Below are 26,905 nucleotides of genomic sequence, written 5' to 3' on the forward strand. Positions count from 1 at the left end.
GACACAGAAGCCAATAAAAAGTCAGTGTGAGCTCTGTAAAGAACTCTTTCTTTTTTCTTGAATCTGAGTATGAGCCTAGATTTCTTAGATCTGTCCTTCGGTGCAAGAATATGGCGGTGTGGGTGGAGGTGATTGTGGAGGTACAGTGACTTTTTGAAGTTCTTTCCAGCCTCTAAACTTGGCCTTGGGCACAGGTATTAAGTGATGGCTTTGCGAGTCTGCAGGATACTGAGCATGACTCGCCTCTTTGCTAGTTCCCAAAGGGACTATTAATAAGAGGCAGCCAGGCGGTAAGGCTGGTGGGGGAAGGGGAGTCCTTGAAAATTGCAGCATGTTAAGAACATATTTTTTGAATAATAGAATCAATTAATAGTTTAATTCAATAAATCAAAAAAACAAAGCAAGCACAATATATCAGTATTACCAACAGGTTTAAGACGAGTCCGCATAACCCATCCCCCGGGTGTTCTCCTCTGATGACACATAAAGCCTCAGAGAGACAAACCATGGATCTCAGAAAGAGAGGTGTTGCGTGGTGCTTGGGCACAACTAGAGTGTGACGTTCCTGGTCTCTAAAGTGACTTTTCTCTCCTCCCAGAACCGCCTACAAGCAACTATTATTAACAATAATTATTCGGATCCTCACAACCTCACGTTCACAGACATCATAATCTTAGGAATGGACAAGGAACCTGCTAATGTTACTGTCATGCATGCTAATAACAACTCTCCCAAACTGACCGTCGTCTATAATGCTTCAGCCAAGGTAGGGAGTGTTCTTCCTGCAGGCCGTGTGCCCAGAGCACTGGCCTGACATCTGGAGGTCAGCCTCCCCTTCTCAGACTCTGTGCAATCCGAGAGACAACTGGCTTGCCAGGGAATCAACATGGGGAGGATGCAGAAGGAGAAACGGGCGCTGGATAAACATGCCCCCCGGCTGCGTTTGCAGGGACTGAGGAACACAGTGGGAGTGGGGCCCCGATAGCAGGCTGTGCTCTGGGCAAATTTCAAATGAGTGTGCTGGTCCCAAATCCAAATATTGGCACAATTCAGAGGAGTATTTACTCATTTGTCCTCCTGAATTGAAAACAGAGACTCTCTTTGAGACGGTCGCTATTTTTCCTCAGTACGATAAGCTGTTTCTATACCATAGCAGGAATGAGCGTTGGTTGAAAGACAAGGGGAGTCTGATTTGGTTCTTATTGGATGAGTCCTTTACATCATCATCTCTCGCAAAAGATTCCAGTGGTTGGTGGGTATTTCCAGCGCTGGGAGTGTCACTACTTCCTTGGGGCAGAGGATGACAGCTTCCCGCCCTCGCCCCCCAGCCTTATCTCCTCGCTATGAGGTTTTGGGCAAAGCATCAAGGCCCTCGGAATCTCAGTTTTCTATTTTGTGCAACGGAGACTGCCATATTACTCACTGCATGGGGTCCCCTTACCGGGTCAATAGCGATTAGGCACCTGCAGGAGTGATCCCGGTGTCCACTCACACAGATGCTCCAGAATGCTGAACCATTGTCCCGACAGCCGCCTGCACTGGCCTGTCGGGCTCTGAGCTCCCTCACACCACCGCCGCCGCTGGCTCCTCTTTCACAGCCTCCGAGAGGCGAGCAGGGTCAGGAACAAGCCCAGTACATTCTCCTGCAGAGGTGAAAGGCTTCAGAGGAGAAAACACAGTGTTCCAAGTACCCCATGCAGAGAGGGCATGGGGGGGCGGCTAGCTCCCCCTGACGTCCAGGACACCAGGGACGGACACTACCCAGGGGCTCCGTCTCATCTTGGTGGTCATTGTGGCCTCTCTTGCCCCAGGTGGTGAACTTCAAGATTGTCAGGGGTCTGGACCTGGGGCAAGAATTTTCCATTTCCTGGTCTCTTCCGGTCAAGGACACGGAGAAGTTCAACTGCTTCCCGGAGGACCCAGCTGTCTCCAAGGAGAGCTGCGAGCTGCGTGGCTGCCTCTGGGAGGTAAGGGTGGGAACAGTGTCCCACAGTGACCAGGGAGCTGTGGAAACTCTCCCATGGGTCAGTAGGTGTCTAGAAAGCACTTCTCAGCGTTGATGGGCTGAACTGTCATTGCTCTTCAAGGAGGAAGACACGCTGCCAGCAGGTGCGTTATTTTGTTACCCACCCCCCTTAGTGGTCGCTGTTCCCCTCAGAGACCCTGAGCCAGAAGAAACTCGCTGCCTCCCTGGCTCTTCTTCTCCAACCACAGCTCTTAAAACCCCATTTTAATCTTTGATATAGCAGTGATTCTTGGGGGTCCATTGTATACTGAGGAGGGTAAGAGATTTTTCCCCTCTGCTGGAGAATGGAGTTTCCAAGCAGGCAGGTGCAGTCAGATGGTTTCTCTCCATTTTAAAAGTGAATAAAAAGTCATAGAAAATAAGGGATTTCCTCAAGATCATACTGGGCCAGTGGGACAGGGGAGCAGATCTGTCTCCAGATAGGGTTCCTGCTGGACATCAGAGGAGGCCAGGGTGTGTGTGTGTGTGTGTGCGTGTTAGATGGATACATCCACTTGCCACAACAAAGTACCACAAACTGGGCAATCTAGAACAACAGAAATTTGTTAATCTCAGTCCTGGGAGCTCAAAGACTGAGATGGAGGTGTGAACAGGGTTGATTCCTCCGGAAACTGTTGGTGCCTCGCTCCTAGCTTCTGCTGCTCTCCCACATCCTCTAGTTTGCAAAACATCACCTTGATCCTGCCTTTATCTCCACGTGGTGTTCTCTCTGCAAGCCATGTGTCTCTGCCTCTACATGCCCCCCCTTTATTTATTTATTTTTTTAAAGATTTGTTTATTTATGCATATAAGAGCTGGAGTGTAGGCCAGAGGTGTGGGGGGTGGGGAAGGGGGGCTGTGATAGGATTCACCAGAGACAGAGTGGGGAGCAGAACAGGCAGACTGGCTGAAATACACTGCTGAGGGGAGCAGTGGGCGGGACAGGAGAGGTCTGCTAGGCCATGTGTGTCACCTCCCTGGTGGGGGATTGAACTTGTGCTGCAGTGGCTGGCGATAGCTAGTGCTGTCTTTAATCCCTGCACCACCAGGGAGGCCCATGGTATCCCTTTTAATAGGGACACCAGTCATGGTGGACCAGCCCTGTTCTAATTCCCTCGTTGTATCTGATCATCTCCAAAGACACTACTTCCAAATGTTGCTTTCACAGGCTCCAGGGGTTAGGACTTAGCATTTTTGGGGAAATGTAATTCAATCCACGACAACAGGCCTGGTGTGAAGACTTGTCTGTGTTCAGCGACGTGTGTGGTAACCTGCATGTGGTGTGGAGTGGCTGATGAATGTCTCCCTGTTGCAGCCCACCACTGTTGCTGGTGTGCCCCCCTGTTTCCACGACACCATCCCCAGTTACATGGCCAGTAACATTCAGTACCAGCCAGCGGGCATCAGCATGCAACTCACCCACCTGGCACCCCCCACATCAGCAAGAGCAGCGACTCCACCTCGATCGTCCCGGAGTGTGCCACCGGGCGCAGCAGCAGCAGCAGAGGCCACCTCTGATCCTTTCTCTGCAAAGATCCGCTTACTCAACGTGAGCGTGATCTACCACACAGAAAACATGCTGCAATTCAAGGTAACCCTGGGATGATCCCCATCCTCAGCCTGTTCTGACTCACAGCCCTGCGCTCTCGGCAGCCATGGTCACCTCTAGTCCCAGTCGTTTTATAAAGGAGGGTGCTGAGCCCCAGAGCTTAGACCGTCAGGAGATAGAGGACCCGGGAGATGCCCTTTGCTCTACCATGGTGATGAGTTTTCTAGAGTGATGAACATCCTCAGGGAACCATCCTTTCATCTTGAGAAAAATCACATCTGCTCTTTGGTAAACTCATGAGAATGTCGTTAACTCGCTTCCAACATTAGAGTATTTCTTAGCAGTGATTCTTTTTTGTTTTTAATCGGAATTGCTAGACTTATTTATTTATTGTTTAAATGTATTTTTTTAAATATTTTTGAGATAACAATGAGATAACAATGGGTGACACACCTGTGGTTCAAGTGTACAGGTTCACACCAGTGTCTGCTGCACACCATGGCCACCGCCCAAGGCCCCGCAGCCCCCCACCATAGACAGCGGGGTCCCTGCCCCTTCCTCTCTGGTGGCCCCAGTTCTAAAGTCGGATTTCTGGGGTTTGTTTTGGTGTAGTTTAGTCTGTTCTTTGTTTTGTTTCTTTATATTCTACATATAAGTGAAACCATCTTTCTTTTTGTCTTTCTCCTTCTGACTTATTTCACTTAGTACAATCCCTTCCAGCTTCATCCACATTATTGAAAATGTCAGGATTTCATCTTTTTTCATACCTCACTTAGCAGTGGTTCTTCACTTGAGCATACATCAGAATTCCCTGAAGACAGAGTTCCAGCTCAGATTGCTGGGCTCTCCCCAGAGTTTCCAGCCTGAGAATCTGCATTTTTAACAAGGTTCCAGGTGCTACTGATGCTGCCAGGGGTCACGCTTAGAGCCCACTACTCTGCTGTAATAGAAACACCTTGTGACGCACATATGCTTCCCAGCAGTCCTATTCTAAGAAAGGTATTTGAAAACATCAAGTGAAATTAACTTTAAGAGCATTTTATTTAACCACCATGCTAAAATATTATCATCTCACCGTGTAACCCAAATACAAGGATAGAGATATCTCGGCATGTTTTAATCACATTGCCTCTTCAAAATCTAGTGTGTGTCTCGTACTTACAGTGAGTCTCAATTCAGACCCACTCAGGTGCTCAGTGGCCACATGTGACAGGTGGGCAGTGCCTTGGCCAGCTCAGGTCTACACCTTGCTCTTCACACTCTAGTGTTGGATGACTCACCCTAGGGCGCTCGTGACCATGAACGTTCAGATTGAAATGGTCTGGGGTGGAGCCTGATATTCTGCCTTCCTAACACATTCCCAGGTGTAATTGCTGTGTTTGATTTGGGAAACACACCTTTGAGAAGCAAGGCTTTAGATAAAGTTGTCTGAAGTGCGATATCAGGTGTCACAATATGCGATAAGGTAGAGGGTGATGGCTTGTGATGGTAACTGACAATCCTCCCTGATTTTCACTTCTTCCACTTCTCCCACCCTTCAGTCCTGTTAGGCAGGTAGGACAGGTCACTAGCACCAAAGAGCAAGCTCAGGTGGGGAGACGTCAGACCACCCCTGGAAGTGCCACCAGGGAGGCCTCGGTGTCCTCATGAAATCCCTCAGTTCTCCCACTTTAAACAGTTCAAGATTTCAAACAATTCCAAACAATTCCAAAGATTATGCTCACACATAATTTTCTTACGCAGGTGCATACATATACATGTCCACACGCCCATAGACTCACATACTCTCTCCTTCAGCTTCTGTTTCTCTTCTATCACAGATTTTTTAGACGTGTCCTCCCTGGCTTTGAAGTGCTGTCACTGAGGCAGTTTTTGAGCTCAGGGTCTGTACAGGGCACAGTGTGTGGTGGCCTTCCAGCTAGTCACTTTGGGACATTTGATGCCTCCTATTACGATGCAAACTGGCCAGAAAACACAGGCTCTGAGTTATATGCACTGGCATGAGGAACTTTAGCTGTGAGATTCCATCAGATTCCATCTTGTCTCTTCTTGTCAGATCTATGACTCTAGTTATAAAAGATACGAAGTCCCGGTGCCGCTGAACATCCCTCCCTCTCCCGTTGGCTCCCCTGAAAACCGCCTGTACGATGTCAGCATTCAGAACAATCCTTTTGGGATCCAGATTCGACGAAAAAGCTCCAACACTGTGATGTAAGCGCTGCTTATATGGCTCTGATTAGAGTAGATGGAGGTCGAATTCCAGGGGTTCTAATTCATGCATGCGAAACAGTCATCTTGGAGACTCTTTGTAAAAGTGCGTGTTTCACTAAATGGAGAGTACATCTATTTCCACCTACTTGCACCATGGGGATTTAGTTCTTTATTAGCCATTAACTCAAGAAGAAAATGAATCAATCATAGGTTTACAAAAGTGAAGTGTTGCTTGATGTCTGTGAAAGAAAAAGGCATACTCCACTTGTCATGCCTGCTAAGCTGAACAGAAAACCCTGTTTATGACAACAGCAACTTAAGATGGAGGTCAGCAGAGAGGGACAAAGGTGACTCATGACAGAGAAATGGCTCCTTACAGACTTTGCTTGAAGTCTTTCCATGATGCTAAGCACAAAAGGAGTCGCCTTTCGCTCCCTGTCTGCTGCTGAATGGAATGATGTGAAGGTCTGGACGTGGCCTGGGACTAAAGTCCTCCATTCAACAGAAACTGTCCCCCAAGTGTGAGGATCTGGGCAGCCACAGGCTCTCCTTGACCACATGTCTGATTTTTTTTGCCTTCTTTGGTGATAAGTCCCTTGGCCAATCTAGAAAAGTCATTCTAAGTTTCACCCCTCCTGTTGGAAATTCTGCTTAGACCATACCCATGTATGCCTACGGTCATGTAAGCTGCTATGCCCAGCAATGTGAAGTCGCAATAAAAAGGTGAATGAGACGTGGTCCTGTCCCTCAAGCCTCAAACCCATGACCCAGAAAAGGGGTTCTCAGCCTTGCAAACTACAGAGTGACAATGCAAACCAGTGCGCCTGTGGGGCGCCACAATCATTGTTAGTACTGGTTCTTCCCATGGTATTTGACCCTGGATATAAATGTGGAATAGTTCAGGAGACTGTGAATCTGCTAGATGTCCCGACATGCTCTGTGTTTGCGCTGGCCTGAGCAGATGTGCCCTTTGTGTTGCAGTTGGGACTCTCAGCTCCCTGGCTTCACCTTCAATGACATGTTCCTTTCCATTTCCACTCGCCTCCCCTCTCCCTACATCTACGGTTTGGGGGAAAATGAGCATGAAACTTTCAAAAGAGACGTGAACTGGCACACGTGGGGAATGTTTGCTCGTCATGAGTCATCAGCGGTAAGACGGAGAAATAAGATTATCAACCAGTTTCTCTCTTTGTTATTTTATTTTAGTCCATATGCACTGGATGGTAGCCCATTAATCCGCCTTACCTTACATTGATAAATTCTACTCTTAGGTGAAATAAGTCACATGTTATGTGCTCTTCTCAAAAAGAAAGTTCCTCTGTGGACTATGCATTTTATTTATTTAATACACTTTTAATATAGTCTATGATCCAGGCACACATAGAATAAAACAGTGTCTTATTTAATAATGCAGTGTTTGTTTTCCAGAGATTTATAGGTTAATGAGGTAAAGACATGCATAAGTAGTGGCAGCAGTATAATTCATGCTATTATAGTGTAATAACAAACAAGGAGGGCATAGACGGGGAGGCCATTTAGCCATTTACCTGGGGTCAAGGAAGCCTGGATAAAGGACATGACATTGTGCCTTCATGGTTGAGTGCACCCTTGCTGTTTGGGGGTGATAGGGACAGGGTTTTTTGCATTTACTCTTTTTGATTATCCACCTTCTCTTCACCATGACTCTCCTAACACAAGAAGAACTCCTATGGTGTCCACCCCTACTACATGGCACTGGAGAAGGATGGCAATGCCCATGGGGTGCTCCTGCTGAACAGCAACGCCATGGGTAAGGTTCCGGCACCACTCTACATGACTGTAACACCTTCATTGGGATCTGAAATGCCAATAGATGTAGAGAAATTCAAAGGCAAGAGAAATGGCACAAATGAACCGACTTCCATTCATTCATTTATTCAACTGTGTTAGGAGCTGGAGACTAGGTATTGAGCAAACTTGACTAAATAGGTTCCTACTCTTATATGACCTTATTTTACTGTGATGCTTTAGCACCTTTTCACGAGTGATATAAGGTTGGTGCTATGTTTTGGGTATCTGCACATCCATCTCTGATTCCAGTGCATGCAAGAAGACTTTCTAGAGGAGGAGGGCAATAAGGAGTATGGAAATAGAAATATTGGGGATAGAGTCCCTATCTCAGTAATTTACAGTCCCAAGGATTCTCCTCATTTTCTATGTTTTTTTGAACAGATGTGACACTCCAGCCCCTCCCTGCGCTGACATACCGGACCACGGGAGGGATTCTAGACTTTTATATGGTTTTGGGGCCAACTCCAGAGCTTGTAACTCAGCAGTACACCGAGGTTGGTAGTCATTCTGCCCCATCATATAAATAGCTAAGAGATTAGATAGATAGATAGATAGATAGATAGATAGATAGATAGATAGATAGATAGATTCCATCTATCATATAAACCACAAAGTGTTGCTGGGAATTGCCATGTTCTTAGCCCAGAGGTAGGTAAATGTTTTTCTTCTGACCCTTGGTGTCCCTGCTGTATTACTGATATATTTTCTGAAAGTCAGGCTTCAATGTTAAGAGATGATACATGCATATTGAAACCCCATGTCTCTTAACTACTTGCTAAGTAGACTTTTTAAGGATGTTTAATCAGTCTAATCACTGGGTTCTCCTTTTTCTTGAGTGAAAGCTCTAAAGTACAGGGAGATTTTCTATCATTCTGCATCCCCATGGTTGTTCAACATTTATTTGCCTTTCTTATTTTTCTTGAATAAGACCTCTTAGATGAGACTGTACTCAATAGAATTACTCAAGTTACTTCAAATATAAGCCAGTCATCTCTTCTTCCCTAAGATTTACCTGGAACCAATTCTCTGTTTTATTCTAGTTGATTGGTCGACCAGCAATGATTCCATATTGGGCCTTGGGATTCCAGCTGAGCCACTATGGATACCAGAATGATACTGGAATCTCCAATTTATATCGTGCAACAATTGCAGCCAATATTCCCCATGTATGGAACCCCCACTCAGCCTGTGGTTAAATTAGTAATGGGAATTTGTAGCCAATTTCTTCATAGAAATTGCTGATGAACATTTCAGTATAAAGAAAATGTAGGTATGGAGGTAGTCCTATGTAGATCTAGTCTATTGCTTTATAGATTTGTTCTATGCTTTCCTTTTAAATCAAGGGTTCAAAATTGAGAGTTGCATAGATCCTTCAGCCATTAGCTGTGTGATAGGAGGATATTGTCACTCACTGCCTCCTGCTAGGAATATCCTCAATAGTCTTCATGACTGGGCTTAGATCATGACTTTGGTGACTCCTAAGTAATAATCACATGGAGATGATGACAATTTTAGGAGGTTACACTGAGGTGATTCTTGGAGAATATGGATATAAAGTGACAATGAGAAGAAAACAATGAAAACCAAGTCTTCACTTTCTCTAAAACATCCATGCAGGTCTGTATATCTTACAGGGGCAAGCTATTCCCCTAGGGGAGCCCCAAGAGGCTCAGTCAATTGCTGTCAACAAGCAGAAGTCCACAACTAGTGTGCCCTTTCTCCTTGTATAATTATCAATTTCTCATTGTTCGTGCTCTTTCTCTGCTTTCAGTTCACCTCCTGAGATTCTAGAGAACAATTAGTGATTAGAAGATGAAAATACTAAAAGGTGTTAGGATGTTCTCATCCAAGATAATTCAAATAATTCATCCAGGCTTATTTTTTTATAAGCTACTCTACCATGTACTTACTAAACATAAATGGGAAAGGATAGGAAAATTAAGGGGATAAAATCCACATATTTATCTCACCGTGGCAATAAATGTTAATAATATGTGGGTTCATCTTCTTCCAAGTTTTGGGTTACTCACAAGTGTCTGTTCCTTCAAATGAGTTTTACCTAGAATCTTAAGGCAGAACAGGTGATTATCACCTTTAAACTAAAGGAAACAATGTTAGCCAACATTCAACTCATCGACTGAGGGTATTTCATATACAGAAACCTGGGTGGTTGTCACATAGGAAAAAGGAGAGATAAGGTTATCATCTCAAGACCATCAGTCCAATGGGAATGGCAGAAACTTGTGCATTCCAGAAAACTATAAAATAGTGATGTTCTAAATATGGGTAAATTCAGTGAGGTTTACTAGAAGAAATAAAAGATACCCTATCTGAGATTTGAAGAGTAGAAAAGACATGAACTGAGAGGAAGGAAGGGGAGATAATTCTAGTTGGGGGAGCAGAAGGAGAATGAACAAGGACAGGTGATCTGTATGCTGAAATCAGAAAGCAGTTTTAGTCCGCAGAATTGAAAAGTCAGCCTAGGAGAGTAATGTGATGAATGAGGAGGACCTGGGCTGGGGCCAGCCAGCAGCAGCACAGGGTCTGGCAGCGCCCTCTGTGTGCCCAGAGGGGTACTGCAGCAGACCCAAGCACCTTGCTTGCTCCTTCCTTCTGTAGGATGTCCAGCATATAAACATGGATTACAGGGACCGGAAGCTAGACTTCACCCTCAGCCCCAGCTTTCAAAGCCTCAGTTTCCTGATTGACGGCATGAAGAAAAATGGCACGAAATTTATTCTTGTTCTGGTAAGTATTTCAATATGGTTCCATTTTCATATGTTCATAGTGCAAAGATGATACTATTGATGGAAACCAGGTGATGCGTACATGAGGCTACCCTGTAGTTTTTACAATTTTCTGTGATTATAGAATTATTTTTTAATTTTAAGAAGTGTGTAAAGGAGGAAAGAACAAGTACAAATGGCTTTTAAAAGATGACATTTTACCATGTTTAATTTTCATCACTGAGTGTTACTGGATACAACTTACTGTTGCTCTTCTCTTGCTGGTTAGGAAAACTAGAGGGTGAGATATTGCAGAGAGGGAAAAAGTCTGTTTCAGACTTTGTCTCAGAGGAAATAACTGTATCCTGGTCTCATCTTTATTTCAGGGGGTTTGAAGCTTCATAAATTGTATTGATATCCAGCAGTGGTGAGGCTCAGTGGATTTATTTCTTCTTAATTAAAGCCATGAACAGATCAGGAACAACAATTATTTTGCATTGAAATCTACATCTTGATAAACAGAAGTGGTTACTTGCAAATGGTCTTCCCTTCTATCTGGAAAAAATTAGAAAGTAGGGCATTATTTGCTGACTTCGTTCATTCATTCATTTTCTCAAGTATTAATGAAACACTGGGTCTTTGAAAATCATTGTTCTAAAAGATGTGTGTGTGTAATCTAAATTAATGAATAAGACAATGTCCTTTCACTTATAGGGAATTTTTTTTTCTGTTGGAGAGAGACAAACAATAAATAAACATTAAAGAAAAATAATTTCAGTTGGGGATGACATTCATGACAACTGTGAGATAGGAGATTATTAATGAGACTAATTGGGGAGGGCTTGGGATGAGGGGAACAGGGAAGGCCCCTTCAGATAGACAAGTTGGTCCACAGAATAGAAGAAAGAAGTTTCCTATTGTCAAGACTGCTGCTATCATGCCTTGGAAACACACTAAACTGGCTTTCTCCACCCGAGGGTGATGTCTTATTAACCTGATTTATCTCCAGAAACTGTTTTTGAACATGAACGTACTTTCTTTCCTCAGGAATTGTAAAGGGACATACCAATATATTATTTTATTTTTCAGCTACTCAGTCATCATAAGACAAATTATCCATGGGTTTTATTTTTGCATTGAAGTTCACCATTTCTTTTGACACTGTAAATTGTTATGATTTGGGAGAGGAATTTTTCTTAGAGAGGTTTTTCTTATGCTTTCTCTTTTAAACTATTTTATTGCAGGACCCAGCCATTTCTGGCAACGAGACTGCATATCCTACATTCACAAGAGGGCAGGAAAATGATGTGTTCATCAAATGGCCCAAGAGCAATGACATTGTCTGGGGAAAGGTAAGCCTTGGGAGAAGGTGCCTGTGATTATTCAGCGTCAGACTGTCTTGATTAAAAGAATCAATCTTGGCAAAGTATATTGAGCTCGTTAGTAAATTATTAATGACTAGAAATATTTCTGATACTGATTAGCTCAATACACATTACTAAGATCAAGGTTACAGTCTAATCCTCTCAGATATCAGTGGACTGGAAACATTCTGGAACTGTTGTCTGGAAATATTCTGATACCTTACTCCTTCCATATTCCAGCTGGTCACGGATGGCCATTCTTTATTTTCCTAGAATTTAGGATTTAACAATCATAAAGGATCCCTTTGAGGAAAACTCTGAAATTTGTGTCTCCCAGTCACAACATTCAAAACTTGCACTCATCTTAGACTTAATGATGCTTAACCAGCCTTGTGTCTAAATAAATCCTGTAAATTCTCTTTCTTTCCTTGTCTCTTTTAATTCCTTGGGTGGCTTCAATCTCACCTTCATTGTGTGACTTAGAGCAACAAGATTTTAGGTGACCTTCCTGACTCTTTGCCAGGGTTCAAACTGTGCTGTTTCCTATCACGGGGGACTGTGAATGTTTGAATGGTGTCTTCTTAGTTTGCCCAAATAATATCTACGCTTCAAGACCAATCAAGGATTCCCTCTGAGGAAGCTTTCAGTGTCCCTGTGGCTTCCTGCATCTCCCTTTTCTATATTGTCCTCAGCAGATCACATACAACTAAGCTCTTGGGTTCTATCTCTGAGCTCTTTGAACACAAGGAGTATTTTTAACTTAAATATTAGTAGATAAATATTGTAGGAGAGCCTTGCATGTAGTAAGTGTTCAGTGTTTGGTGAATTAATGAGTTTATGAATAGGCATAGTTAATGGATGAAATTGGTCGATATTTTGTAAAAGGAAATTGAAAGTGTAGAACTTTCTCATGTGTGCCTTTAATGGCTTGTTTAAATCCAAGAATACATGTATACTTGAGGTTCCCAATAAGTTGTGATGCTGCTTGAAAGTAGTGAAGCTAAGCATATGGGTAGTGAATGAAAATCAATCTTATTTCTTGTAGCCCCAGCTCACATTTGTTATTTTAAAGGAAGCATCGGTGTGGGTCTATGACACGCATCTAAGGAGCTAATTATCTGAGAGGTAACTGTTTGGGGATAGATTTAAACAGATTTAGTTTATCATTATATTCAAAAGTGAAATTTCAAAAACTTATAGGATGTGTCCAAAGACTGCAGCCTATTTTCACCTGAAATATATGAAGAATTTCATCTATTCAGACCTTGCAACTTAATGGCAAAGGCTTCCACTGGATTTTGTAGAGATGGTTTTCAGGAAAGTCTGTCATGTAAAACATCTTCCCGTCCATGTCCAATGCCTTTCAAGGTTTGAATTCGTCTTCTTTCTCTCTAGGTTGGGCCAGTCCTGCCCGGTGTGACTGTGGATGACTCCCTTGACCATGAAACTCAGGTCAAGGTAAGATTGCACAGAGACTTCAGTCTACATTGCCCTGGACCACTGGATATTTATGAGTTAGTTTTATCCTGATGTTCGCTTAAGTAGCTCTAAGTCGAATGTGCTTGTTAACAGGTAACTTCTTAGCTAAAAAAGATGCTTGAAATATGTAAAAGGAACTCAAAAGTGAAGTACCTTCTCATGTGTGCCTTTAATGACTTGTGCTTCATTTACAACCATTGTTGTTTGAAAAATAATGAACTAACATCTAGACTATTTTCACTGCATATGTTATGAGCACACAGGGTTTTAGTGAATGTCTATGTACAAAAGAATTCACCTCCTAGAGAAAAGGAGGATTGTCCTTCCTGGCACTCAGTGCCACATCAGCCAGGGCATCTAGCATCCCCTCCACTCATTTTCCTGGGCAACTGGTCTCCTTCATTTAAACCAGTATAGAAAAAGCATTTATATCTCTGAAGTTCCAGTGTTTAAACACTGGAAATTAACTTTCTAGTTCATAGGATTAAATGTCCTGCCATAAAATGAATCCTTTCTTGAGAAGGAATTGAAGACTAACTTGCTTCTAGGAAAATGAAGAATGGGATCAGTCTTCCCTAACCTTTGTCCACAGCAAACTTGCAGCCCCAGCCCCAGAGCTGAGGTTAGGTCAGGTGTCTTTGCAAAACATCCGCTGAGACCCAACGGGAGAATATGTGTTACTCTTGCAGCTCTACAGAGCCCACGTGGCTTTCCCTGACTTCTTGCGTAAAAGCACAGCCGCATGGTGGAAGAAGGAAATAGAAGAGCTCTATAAAAACCCTGGAAAGCCAGAGAAGAGCTTGAAGTTTGATGGCCTGTGGATTGTAAGTGCACCCTTAGTGCTTTGGGTTTGGAAATCTTAACAATCAAAACATGGAGAAGCAATTCAGAGACCAGAAGGGGGGCAGGTTTGGGGGAATGGAAAGGGAGGCTACTTGTTACTGAATTAAGGTCCTGGGACTGTGCATCTCCATGAGGTGGGTGTCCTCCCTAGCAGAGACCACACTCTCTGACATCAAGGAATCTCTCGCTAACTAACTGCAGGATATGAATGAACCAACGAACTATGTGAATGGATCTGTTGGGGGCTGCAGAGATGAAGTGCTTAATAAGCCACCCTACATGCCACGTATGTAAATGGAGACTTCTTCTAATGATTCCCCCGCTCAAACCTCCAAAAGGTTTCCTTTAATTGTCAAACTAGAACCTAATTTTTGGAGACAGAAAATTCTCTTATACATGGCATAAAATCTCAAATAGAATATCTTGAATAAGTGCAAATAAATGAATTACTCATCAAGTCTAGAAATAATGACATGATGTGGTAGGAAAGAATCCAAACAACGCATGCCTCATAGGATCTCCTCTATAAACTGGTGCTAGAGCTGTAAATAACCTTGCTCCCCCCACACCACCCCCCACCACTTTTGATTAGAGAATGATAATCTAGTCCAGGCATTCTTTTTTCCCATGTTCACAGATACTTTAGGGCATTCTCTGATTGTCCTGAAGACCAAATAGAAATAGGACCTTGCCAGTAAAGGTATCTCAGAAAGTTGAATCCTCTCACCTCACAGAAACCCAGGACAGGAAGAGACTTACTTTCCAAAAGTACTTAACCAGGAATTTGTGGGACAGAATTTGGAATCCAAGTTTCTGGATGTCTAGGTCATTGCTGAACTCTCTGTTGTTCATGGACTTCCTCCCGCTCCCTCACCGCCTCTCTCCCTGCTTTTCTATCACCCTTCCTGCCTCCCATTTTCCCTTCCTCCCTTAATGTTTGTGTATCAGGCAAGTGCTGACAAATTAGATAGATTTAGAGACATTAATACAAAGTTGATTGAAACAATATCTATTCCCATGAAAATATTACCATCTAGTGGAAATGACGGTTATAACAACAAAGGACTTTATTATGTTGATGAACGGGCTATGATAGTACTTGATCAACATCAGAGTTGGAGTAAAAGGTCGGGTATATTCCCAGCTCTATATCCTATCCTTGTGTTTATTACTTATAAAGTCACAGGATATTGATTTGGTAAACAAAAAAAATCTTGAGGTTGGAGCAAGTTTTTGGTTGAAATAAATGTCAAGTCCTTGGGTGCTTCTAGTGAATGTGGGAATTGTTTGGAAAATAACTCAGCCTTTCCTCTCAGTTTTGGAATCCAGGGACAGGGGTCTGAGCAGCCAGACCCTGTGTATGGAGAGTGAGCAGGTGCTGCCAGATGGCTCCCAGGTGCGACACTATGACGTGCACAGCCTGTACGGGTGGTCCCAGACCAGACCCACATACGAGTGAGTATGGCTTGTGTCACCAGCAATAAGGATCACTTTCCACATTGCTGCTTTTGTCATAAATTGATTGAGCTCTATCTACATGATGTCACTTCAATGCATGGATGTCAAAATACCAGGCGCGGTTGTTCACGTAACCACAGCACCTCTGGAGGTTGTTAAATTCACTTATTTCAAGTGAGCAAGCAGATGGTGTTTGGTATATTCATGGAATTGTTAGCAGTCATTGCAACTAAATTTTCGAATGTTTGCATCATCCCCAACCAAGAAAGAATCAGGCTATAATGTAATCAAGATTGTTACCGATGTCCAAAACCAAGGGGCTGTCCCAAGGTGTGTTCCACCAGGGTCAGGGCATAGGACAATGTTAAAGTGTCAGACAAAGAAGTGGTGTGAGTTTAATTTGGTTTAAAAGTTTTGGACTGAATGACAAGTCTTCTGAAAAAATAGTGCAGTGTGAGGTCTTGTGTAAAAATGAGCCCGTGCTTCTTTTCCTTTTATAGTCTCCATTAAGGAGAAAACAGGGAACTGCTGAGTGAAGCTGCACTCAGTAACCACCCAAAAGTCTCAAAAAGGCTATTAGAGACAAAATGGAGTCTATAGGATTCAAAGTAGGTTTCCCAAGTTCCATGGCTGTCCATCCTCAAATTCACCATCTCTTAAAAATTAATTTATTTTTTATTGAAGTAACATTTCACTATAAAATTATGTAAGTTTCAGGTTCAATTCACCTTGTTCTCCTCCAACCAGAGCCGTGCAGGAGGTGACAGGACAGCGAGGAATCATCATCACCCGTTCCACATTCCCCTCTTCTGGCCGTTGGGGAGGTCACTGGCTGGGTGACAGCAGGGCCAGGTGGGACCAGATGAGAAAATCAATCATTGGTATGTGGGCAATTTCCCTGGGGTGTCTGCTGGCAGAGAGGGGGCCAGGGGTGTGTGGTCACTGCTGCATTGATTGTGTCTGATCGTCATGCATGTGGGCAGTGAAATCAACAGGAACTGAGTTATAGGTGTGGATTTTAATCTTTATCCCTATTTCAACATTCTCATGATAAGTGGTCTCAAGGCTTTTCAATGGGTTACTGGAAAGACAGGTCTAACCTACCCGCTTGAAGGGCTGCTTTGTCCCTCACAGCTGTATCTTTTCATTGCAGGCATGATGGAGTTCAGTCTCTTTGGAATACCTTATGTAAGTTATATTGGATCCATTACTAATTATCCAGTTGGACTTCAACGTGTCTGTCACCTACAAAAGTCCCACACCTCATGCTCTGATTTTGCACTCTATCAGACAGGAGCAGATATGTGTGGCCTCTTTGGAGATGCTGATAATGAGATGTGTGTTCGCTGGATCCAATTGGGGGCCTTTTACCCACTTTCTAGGAGCCACATCACCATTGGGACAAAGGTGAGACACCATTTTATACTGCAGGTGTTTTGTGTCCTCAAATAAGAACTCTGTTTTAAATTCAAGTATCATACTTCATTGAGAAAAATCATAAAAATGGACAGAGCCTCTATGCCTTGGAAATCCATGGAGTTTAAAACCCTGGAGTTATCAGAGGAGATTGTATGACTTCCTATATAAAGCAAAATAAGGAGAAGTTCCCTTTGTTTTCACAACTTGAGTTTGTGTTTCACTCAGTTATATTCATGTACTGCATAGGGACCCATCTTTCATATATGGACTCAAGGCTGCAGAGGACATAGGAATCCACCATACAAAGTGGGAGGCAAGTTCTGCTTCAGTAACTGGCTGGCATGGGGGCAGGGCAGGCTAGAAATGAATGGAGAGAGTGTGTGTAACCTGCATAAGGGATTTGTGCTTGCTAGTCCTTTTCTGGCACCGCTAGCAGCAAGTAAATGAGAGGTCACCTGTCACCTGCTCCTTTATCTCTTTAGAGCCAACATCCTGTGGCCTGGAATTCAACCTTGGAGACATACTTAAAGGGCATCATCAGGATCAGATATATCATGTTGCCTTATTTCTACACACTGATGCACAAGGCTCACGTAGAGGGCAGCACTGTCATCCGGCCCCTTCTCCACGAGTGAGTGTAAAGCCTCTTGCCCCAAGTAGCAGATCTGAGCAAGTATAGTGAATAACCCTCCACAACAGTCCTAACAATATGGATGAGGTTTTATGTATTTTTTTAAGGTTTACAAATGACAACACAACTTGGGACATAGACCGTCAATTCATGCTGGGTCCTGCCATCTTAATCAGCCCCGTGCTGGAACATGTGAGTCTCCCCACCTCCACAGAGAGCCTCAGACACATAATCAAAGGACAGGATGGGCATTTTAAAGATTATCTGTCAAAACACTATTTCTAAAACCTCCTTTTTCAGGATCTCCACTCACAAAACTTCACATGCAAACTGACATCTCATTCTAGTCTCTTTGTCACCTTGCATCCTTATGAAGTTAACCATTTAAAAAAAAATTACTTTTCTGTGTGTCTGGAGAAGAATTTCTCCAGATCTTTTTCAGTCAAACCCCCAAACTCTTAAAATCATTGATAACATTCTCTTTTCTATCTTAATTCAACAGAAAGAACTTTAAAAAATAAAATGAAATATCGGACTGTTCATAATGATGTGTTGCTTTTATGTTTCAGAACACTTTTGAGGTTAACGCTTATTTCCCCAGAGCCCGTTGGTATGACTTATTCAGGGTAAGCTTTGCCCTGTCCCGTGAAGACCAGATTGCTCTGTGCAGGCTGGGGAGGGCCTGGAGCTTTCTTCTGACTTTCGGGCACTTATTTTCTTTCCTTTTTTTTAAAGATTTATTTTTATTTTATGCATACAAGATCTGGGGTACAAGGCAGCGATGTGGAGGGTGAGAGGATTCACCAGAGACAGAGTAGGGAGCAGAACAGGGGGATCCACTGAAATACTCTGCTGAGGGGAGCAGCGGGCGAGTCATTAGAGGTCTGCTGCGCCTTGTGGGTAGCTCCCTGGCCATCTGGGGATCAAACCCGTGCTGCAGAAGCTGCATACAGCTTCACAGCGCTGTGCTCAACCCGCTGTGCCACCGGGGAGGCCCCAGACACTTATTTTCAAAGGCAGTAATTTTCAGCCTTTCAGCCATGATTAGTTTGTTTAAATAAAAGTATCCATCAAAGCTTAAATAGGTAAAACCTGACACCATATCACATTGACTCTTCCCCTCAGCCACCACTCCCGCCTGTTCAGGAGAATACAGAGAATACAGAGAAAAAAGAGAATACAGGGAAATAGAGAAATACAGAGAATAAAGAGATAGAGAGAAAAAAGTACATTGCCAGGGTTCTGAGCTAAGCTGAAAATCAGAGCTCTTACCCTTAGATGTGCTGAATACCCACCTGGCTGAATACCCAGTCTCCTGTTGAATACCCACCAGGCTTCCTGGGAAAGGAAGGGCTTATAATAAAGCATGCGTCCATTCCATCCATTTGTCTGTCATCATCCTTTACCTGTGTTCTCCCTTCTAGGAGGAGATAGTTGAGTCGAGAGGTGAATGGAAGAATCTGTCCACGCCCCTTGAGCTCATCAACCTTCACATCAGAGGAGGCCACATCCTGCCTTTGCAAGTCTCTGGGATAAACACTCATGCCAGGTGAGAGGGGGCCTTGCTCTGCCATCATGAGGCGGCCCCCCTGACCAGAGCTGTGGGGGTCAGTGAACCAAATGACAGACTGTGTCATTGATTTGTCTCTGTGAGTGTCACCTGAGCGGGCTGGGAGAGGAGGAGCTTGAGCCACCCTTGAGCAAAGCTGTTGTCTGTAGGTCTGGGTCAAAGTTCCAGGACAAATGTTCTCCTGAGGGCAGCAGCATTTATTTCTTTCCACACTGAAAAGTGTTGGGAATTTAATGAGCTCATTGATTTGTGATGGATATCCAGGAATTTAGTGCTCCTTCCCAGACTATATTTAAGTATACACACGTACACACTCACACATGTACACACACACACATATATGTGTCACACATTAACGAAAACATTTTATGTCCAGAGATACACACATAAAAATAATAGTAACGACTCCAAAGGAGAAAAGTGAATTTTTAACCTTGTGGTATAAACATGGTTTCACATGAAAGAGGGCTTTGAACGAGTCTTGAATAATAAATAGAATCTGGTTTTTAAAGACAATAGAAAGACATTCTGGAAGATTCCAGAAGTAAAGGTGAATAATGAGCTGGCTTTAGCGAATAGTAAACCATCCGATTGGAACATACACAGGGGAGAGGGATAAAATAAATAAAGCTCCAGCAGGTTCCAGTCAGGTCCTGGAGCAGATAAAGGGAAAAATACTTCGCATTTTATTCTGTAGCAATCTGGAAGTTACTGAAGGTTTTTTTTTGGTGGGGGGTTTCTAAGAAAATTGTATCTTATCTTGCTACTTAGAACATATATTTGCGTGTGTGTTTTTTTTTCAGGTCTTTTTTCAGGTCTGGGCATGACCTTTTCATGATTTAGAAAGAAGGCAAAAATAGATATACACACTGTATATATCTATTTGAAATTTGAATTTATACCAAATACTTCATTAAAGTTTAAGCATTTTATTCTATTAGCTTTTAAGTAGCTTGTATTATATTTATTTTTAGAACTTTGTGCACTTCAATGCATTATTATTTTTTTTCATCCTGGATAATAGTTTTAACAGAAGCTATCCTTCATTCTTATAACCTCCAGTTTAGAAAAATAATTTTTTTTTCATAGTCGACAAAACTTTATGGGATTGGTTGTTGCTTTGGATGAGAATGAAACCGCGCAAGGTCAGATGTTCTGGGATGATGGAGAAAGCATCGGTGAGTGTGAATGTTCTGGGCCCCCATACACCATTCAAAAAAAAATTCCATAGATATCGGGGTCAAAATAAGTGGAGTGCCATTGTATGGGGAATATAACCAAGATGAAAATGCATACATTGTGCAAAAATGAAAAATGATGTAATAAATATATAAAATAAAAAAATAAAAATATTAACTGCAAAAAAAAAATACCATAGATGTCACAGCTGAAGAATCTCTATTTCTGCTACTGCTAATAAAGTGGTGGTGTTGGGAGTTCTGCAGCTTTTGCTCACTCACTGAGACTGCACTATAATTATTGCAGAACAGTAGAGGGTCCCCATGCAGGGCTGGAAGTTTTGATAAATGTATACAGTTGTAAAGTCATCACCACGTCAAGATGCAGGATATTTCCATCGCCCTGAAAGTTCACTTTTTACTTTTTCCCTGGTGAGTGTTCCCCACGACTGGCTACACTTCTGCGTCCTAGTAATCACTCATCTGCTTTCTGTCACTGTAGATTAAATTTAGCTTTTTTAGGATTTACATAAATACAGTCATCTTGTACATGCTCTTTACATTTAGCTTCTTTTTAGCAAAATGTATCTTTTTAAATTCATCCATGTAAAAGCAATTCATTTCTTTTTACTCCCGCATAATGTTCCATCGTGTGGGCATGCCACGATTGTTTATCCATGTACTGATTGATGAATATTGATTTCATATTTTTCACCACTATAGGTAAATCTGTATGATTATTTCAGTATGAGTCATTTTGTGATCATATGTTTTCATTTGTCCTGGGCTAAGGAACACGAAATAGAATTTCACGTTGGGTCATATGATACATTAACTTTTGGAGAAAATGCCAAATTACTTCCTAAAGCATCTGTGTGTTTCCTACTGCCAACAGCAGTAACTAAGAGCCCCACAAGACCACATTTTCACCAACACTCATGTTGTCAGTTCAAATAGTTTTAACCATTCTAGTAGGTATACAATGCATCATATAAAGGGTTCTCTCTTCTTACTTATAGATACCTATGAGAATGGAAAGTATTTCTTGGCAAACTTTACAGCATTTAAGGTAAGACTGTTTTATTGAATTTTGTAAATAGTTTCTTAGTTGCACATTAAATGTTATTAGCTAACTATATAAATATAGTGGCTCACTTCTTACTAAGAGGCCCTTCCTGCCTTTAGGTTTCTAAATCAGGTCTGTTGATGTTAAAGTAAGGAAGAAATAGTCCTTATTGCGGTAATTATCCAGTATACCCTTACTCTGTAAAAAGAAACTTAGAATAATTCTTGTAATGTCCAGGCAGAGAGGAAATGAGTACTTAAATGTATGACATGTTTCCCATGGGTTGAAAAACATTACCTGATGATAAAATTTTGAAAAATAAATGCTGTCTGAGATACCTGTTGCACCATAAGGTACATAACAATGTACCTGAATGCCTCGGCTGCATGTAACAATACAGGAATTACTTAGCTCATGGTTTGCAGAGTTCAGACTCTGGGCTGGACTTGGCCGATCTTGGCTGGCTCATATATACCTGCAGTGGGACTGTGGGGCTGCTTGGATGGTTGTGGCACACTTCCTCACACCCCTGGGCAGTCAGCTGGCTCTTGGATGACCTAAGTAGGTCTTTTTTTTTTTCAGGTCTGGGCATTACCTTTTCATGATTTAGAAAGAAGGCAAAAATAGAAGTGGAATACCTGAGTGATTTTGAAAATTTTCATTTGCGTCAATTTGACTAGTATCTCATTAGCAAAGCAAAGTCATATGGCCATGCCCAGAGACAAAGGTAGAATATAATGCTTCATCCAGTGAGGGAGGCTTGCAAAATTACATGGAAAAGGTTCTGGATAGGGAGGGGTGATAATTTGAGACTATTATCCAGTCATTCAACCATGCATGCTAAATGAGTTCATACTTTTAGAGTAGGAAGATCATTCTACGTCCAGTCTGAAATCTGCTGCTCTCAATTTTTATGTATTGATTTGCACTAAGGACTGGTGCACAGATCTGTTTTGTCTTCTACATCATAGTGCTTCCGGTATTTGAAGGTATCTGTTAATATGACCCTTCTGTCTTCTTGTCTCAGAATCATGCTTCTCTAGGCTAACTTCACATTTTCTCTGTTCTGTGCTTATACTAGTTACCAAATTTGATTACTTTGTTTGGACTACAGTTAATCTAGATTTCTTTTACAACAATGGTGCCCAGGATTGAGAGATTATCTTAGAACTGCACTACCCAATATCATGGTCACTAGCCACATGCAGCTAGTGAAATGTATCACTTGGGTGTCACTAGTCCACTTAGAAATATTGTTAAATACCTTATGAATATTTTTTCCATTGGGTACATGTAGAGAAAATGAAATTTCAGATATAGTCGACTAAATAAAATACACTTGAAGACCATTTTCTTCTGTTTCCTTGTGCTTTTCAAAATGTGGTGGTGAGAGAATTTAAAATTACACACATCATTTGTATGACATTTCCACAGGGAATAATGTCTTCCTTTTGCAAAGCAGATACCTCAAAACCTCAGTGGCATATAACAATAAGCACTTGTTTAACTCATTGACTGTTGCCTATTTTTAGCTAGATTTTATATCTTTTTTTTTTACTGTTACTGCCTCACATTATGTTAATTTTTAAAAAACATATGTATGAGATGTTTGATATGTATAATTCTCCAGGCCAACTGAAACCTTGAAATTCTTTCCGTATACATTAGAATCAGGTCATGTTGACACCATCCTACATTTGCCTTCTGGAAACTAAGTGCAAGACTCTGCATACTAATTAAATGTATACACTTTTGTTGATTTTTAATTTAGGAAAGTTAAGTAGAAAACATTATAAATATTGCTTTTAATGACACCATTGATCTGGAAGTTCCAAAGTAGTTCATTATTGCTAACTCCTTATCTTGTTCAATCTGTTTCTTTATTACAAAACTTCCCTTTAATAACTTCTAACTCTAGAATTCCATTCTTCTATTATTCCAAAGTCATGATTCACGGCTTCTAATTTCTATGTGTCATTTAGTGGAATCTTCCTAAGGGTCGGTTGCCTGAAATGAAAGAAAGCTTCTAGCTTTCCCTGGGGATAATTATAAGTTGTGTGTTGACTTGTAAGGGTTATGGGATGTGGGTCAAATTTGTAGTATTTGCAGATTTCTGTGGTGTAAGTACTTTCTCCATTTTAGTGAACTTCAAGATTATTTCAAGCTATTAACTGGTTTGCAAAATTGCAGAAAATTTACAAATAAGCTCTCCCAAGTCAATAAGAGTAGCTCCAGCACGCGCATTTACATCAAGTTATATCTCCCTTTCTCATTTTCACAAGAGTCCTGTGACCTCTTCAGAATGCCAATTGAACTTCTTTCCTTTTTTCTTTACACTGCCACCATCAAAGATGAGGAGTTTCTTCTTCTTTTTTTGGCAGCTGTCTCCTTGACTGATCATGTAACATCTTCGTAATCTTATCTTCCACACTCACCCAGGGCATTTCTCTCTTTGCTTAGCACCAGCTACAGCAGCCATTGCATTCCCTGGGTGTGCCTTTGTTCAAACTGCTCCTCCCACCATTCCTGTCTCCATGTCACTTTTAAAACCCCTGTCCATCCTTCCAGGTGTTCTGAAGTTCCATGTTCTTCCAAGTCTTTTCTTGACTTTCCTGTTCCCACAGAGATGTTATTTTTTCTTACTTCTCATAATAAATATCCGCTGTCATTTTCATTGAGGTCTTAATCACGTGCCACTTGAGGTCTAAGTCTACATTATTGTTTTAGTGAAATTTTATTTTATTTTATATATTTTTTACATCATTTTTCATTTTTGCACAATGTATGCATTTTCATCTTGGTTATATTCCCCATACAATTCCCACCCCCCTTATTTTGATCCTAATCCCTCCTCCCCACCCTGTAGTGTGTCTCTGGTTTATTTTGATTGTTGATTTTGATTTTGATTTTTACATTATTTTAACCCTGTATTGACACTTAAACAGTTCATGGTCTAGGTAAATGACTATATTTGTGGCAGACTGTTCTTAGTCTGGGCAATCTTTGCCATAATTGCTGTTCCGCTTGTATCATCTTGCACAACACTTTGCAAACAGGCCCCTAGTGACTGCAGCCACATTCATGTCACTTGACTCTGTGGCCTTGGGCTACTCATCTGTGAAACAGAGAAGTGATGCTTTCTGCAAAACCATTATAAGAATTAGTAATAATATAGGCAAAAATCTCTTTCCCTAATGCTTTTCTAGAGCTATTTTTGGCATCATCAAATTTTATTTATTATAGCAGAGGTTCAGGAAATAGATCTTTATGAAGTGCTTATTAAGAATAAAAACTGCAACCAGCATAACAGTAATTTGAAGTTTCTTAACTTTTTTTTTTAAGATTTATTTATTTATTTATACAAACACTGGGTAGAGTTAGAAGCACAGGAGGGTGAGAGAATTCACCAGAGTCAGAGCAGGGAGCAGAGCAGGCAAACTGACGAAGTACACTGCTGAGGGGAGCAGCAGGCGACACAGGAGAGGTCTGCGTGCCATGTGGGACCCTCGTCCCAGGGCCGGGGATCGAACTAGCGCTGCAGAGGCTGCAGGCAGCTTCACAACCCAGCGCTCAACCGCTGCGCCACTGGGAAGGCCAGTTTTCTTAACATTTTAATGTGGAGCATAGTCTGGCAGTAGATACATTATATAATTTTTCTCTTTGTACATTATTTACAGAACGTATTGCAAATCCACACTGTACATAATAAGTATTTGAATGAATCAAACTCACTGAATGTTAGAGATATTTTAATCTGGGGGATAAATTCTACTTCTGTGACACAAGTCAGAGTCACCTATAACAATCAGCAATTCATGGAGACAAATTTCTGCAGTGACCCTAACAATCAGGTATGTCTCAAAGAATGTTACCATAAGTTAATTTTATCATTTGGCAAAATTTCATCACTATCTTTACTGTGGTTATATTTACTTATATATATCACCCTTGAAAGGATTAGAGATATGTGCAGTAGATCATGTTCCTGAAAAGTTGTGTGTTGAATCATATTGTAAAATGCACCACAGTACAGGTTTTCCCAGTGTCACCCAGAGATCAGTGATAAATGGTCTGATGAAATCCTTCCCATGGTTTTCCCAAAGAAATTGTGCTGTGTATTAAGCTTGCTTTCTCAGACTAGCATCATCAAACTTACTTAATTCTGAGGCAGGGGCTAAAACAAAGGAAAGAGTGATCCCCTAAGATTGTTTTGGGTTTCCCCCTTCCTTTGTATCCTTATTTAAATCGATAAATCTCATGTTTTGGTAAGATTTGTGCTAAGCATCAAAATGTCCCACCTGTGTATAAGATAAAATTACTTGTTAACAAAGGAGAGTGACATAAATAGCAGACCCTGTTGGAACTTTTAGTAGCATTCATTTTAGTTACCAGAACCAGACCAACTCACTGGAAGATAAATTAGCAGTAGAATGATCAAGAGTAAACATGGAGGGAAAAATATCCCACTTTAGATTGCTAAATATACCAAAAATATGCACCCAGTAACTCAAGGGGGAGGGGCTTAAAGAGTGATAATAGATCACTATAGTTCCTGTTTTCTAAAAGGTCAAGTAGTGCCCTAAGGGTATTTGGATTTTGGAAAAACACTCTTCTGAAAACTCCAGTTGATTTTCTCAGTAGTCATTTCTAGTTCTCCATTTCACAATATATTTCCTGGAGTATTAAGTTCAAAAGAAAATTATAGTTCCAGTTAAGACTGGTCCAGAAAATCTTTGAACACCTTCTTTTGGGGACTCTAAGTAGCATATCAGATGCCTGTTGTGTGCCAGGCACCAGATGAGACATGAAGCCATCTTCCCTCAAGAAGATTAAAATCCGGTGGCAAAGCAGAGAGATTTTCATCAACATTGGTTTTAATCAAAGCTGCAAATACTTGTGAGCCATGGAACACTCCCTAAATGAAGGTGAAAGAGATTTCTAGCACAAGGCTTCTGTACACAGGAAGGTCTCCATATCTATGTGTCTGGAATCAGTGCCCTAAAAAGGTGTTTTTATATCCTCCTCCTGCTCTCAGGAAGAGGGATGAATGCATTGCTTTTTGTTAAATTATAATTTAAGGTATGACTCAAATGAGATAAAAATATCCTAAATACAACTTTGCCTCTTCTTTTCTCACAGACACTATCAATTGAATTGACCGGCAAGAATATCAGTCTAGAAAAGTTAACTGAGATTACATGGTTGTTCGGTGGTTCTACAGTTCCTGCCACACCTACAAGTACCTACTCAACAACTGGTGGTCCTTCCCCAACAACTACTATAGAATTCACACTTAGTACTGTTATTCCTAATGCCACTACAAATGCTACTATGCCTTTTACAACAAGTACTGCCACAACAACTCCTTTCCCAACAATCGGTCCTATCCCAACAACTACTACCGAAGCTACAACTACTTCCACTGTTCCTAGTACCTCTACAAACACTACTACACCTTTTTTAACAAGTACTGCCACAACAAATCCTTTCCCAACAATTGGTCCTATCCCAACAACTACTACCGAAGCTACAACTACTACTTCTACTGTTCCTAGTGCCTCTACAAACACTACTAT

General features: G+C 41.6%; 1 protein-coding gene across 1 annotated transcript in view; it reads left to right on the top strand.

Annotated features, from left to right (window-relative positions):
• Positions 1 to 26,905, top strand: part of LOC119250913 (probable maltase-glucoamylase 2) — a 74,290-nt gene that overhangs the window by 35,981 nt on the left and 11,404 nt on the right. The window contains exons 24-48 of the mRNA XM_054691923.1: positions 599 to 766; positions 1,812 to 1,967; positions 3,321 to 3,596; positions 5,611 to 5,765; positions 6,747 to 6,915; positions 7,464 to 7,554; positions 7,977 to 8,089; positions 8,636 to 8,761; positions 10,215 to 10,343; positions 11,566 to 11,673; positions 13,081 to 13,143; positions 13,854 to 13,988; positions 14,209 to 14,293; positions 15,324 to 15,462; positions 16,213 to 16,346; positions 16,619 to 16,653; positions 16,756 to 16,872; positions 17,367 to 17,515; positions 17,623 to 17,707; positions 18,085 to 18,141; positions 18,940 to 19,064; positions 20,175 to 20,263; positions 21,283 to 21,332; positions 25,007 to 25,180; positions 26,469 to 26,753. Coding sequence (XP_054547898.1) covers positions 599 to 766; positions 1,812 to 1,967; positions 3,321 to 3,596; positions 5,611 to 5,765; positions 6,747 to 6,915; positions 7,464 to 7,554; positions 7,977 to 8,089; positions 8,636 to 8,761; positions 10,215 to 10,343; positions 11,566 to 11,673; positions 13,081 to 13,143; positions 13,854 to 13,988; positions 14,209 to 14,293; positions 15,324 to 15,462; positions 16,213 to 16,346; positions 16,619 to 16,653; positions 16,756 to 16,872; positions 17,367 to 17,515; positions 17,623 to 17,707; positions 18,085 to 18,141; positions 18,940 to 19,064; positions 20,175 to 20,263; positions 21,283 to 21,332; positions 25,007 to 25,180; positions 26,469 to 26,753 — 3,213 coding nt within the window. The remainder of the gene's footprint in view (positions 1 to 598; positions 767 to 1,811; positions 1,968 to 3,320; positions 3,597 to 5,610; positions 5,766 to 6,746; positions 6,916 to 7,463; positions 7,555 to 7,976; positions 8,090 to 8,635; positions 8,762 to 10,214; positions 10,344 to 11,565; positions 11,674 to 13,080; positions 13,144 to 13,853; positions 13,989 to 14,208; positions 14,294 to 15,323; positions 15,463 to 16,212; positions 16,347 to 16,618; positions 16,654 to 16,755; positions 16,873 to 17,366; positions 17,516 to 17,622; positions 17,708 to 18,084; positions 18,142 to 18,939; positions 19,065 to 20,174; positions 20,264 to 21,282; positions 21,333 to 25,006; positions 25,181 to 26,468; positions 26,754 to 26,905) is intronic.

This window comes from Talpa occidentalis, unplaced genomic scaffold (genome assembly GCF_014898055.3).
Source record: "Talpa occidentalis isolate TD23 unplaced genomic scaffold, MPIMG_talOcc4v2.1, whole genome shotgun sequence".
Lineage (NCBI taxonomy): Eukaryota > Metazoa > Chordata > Mammalia > Eulipotyphla > Talpidae > Talpa > Talpa occidentalis.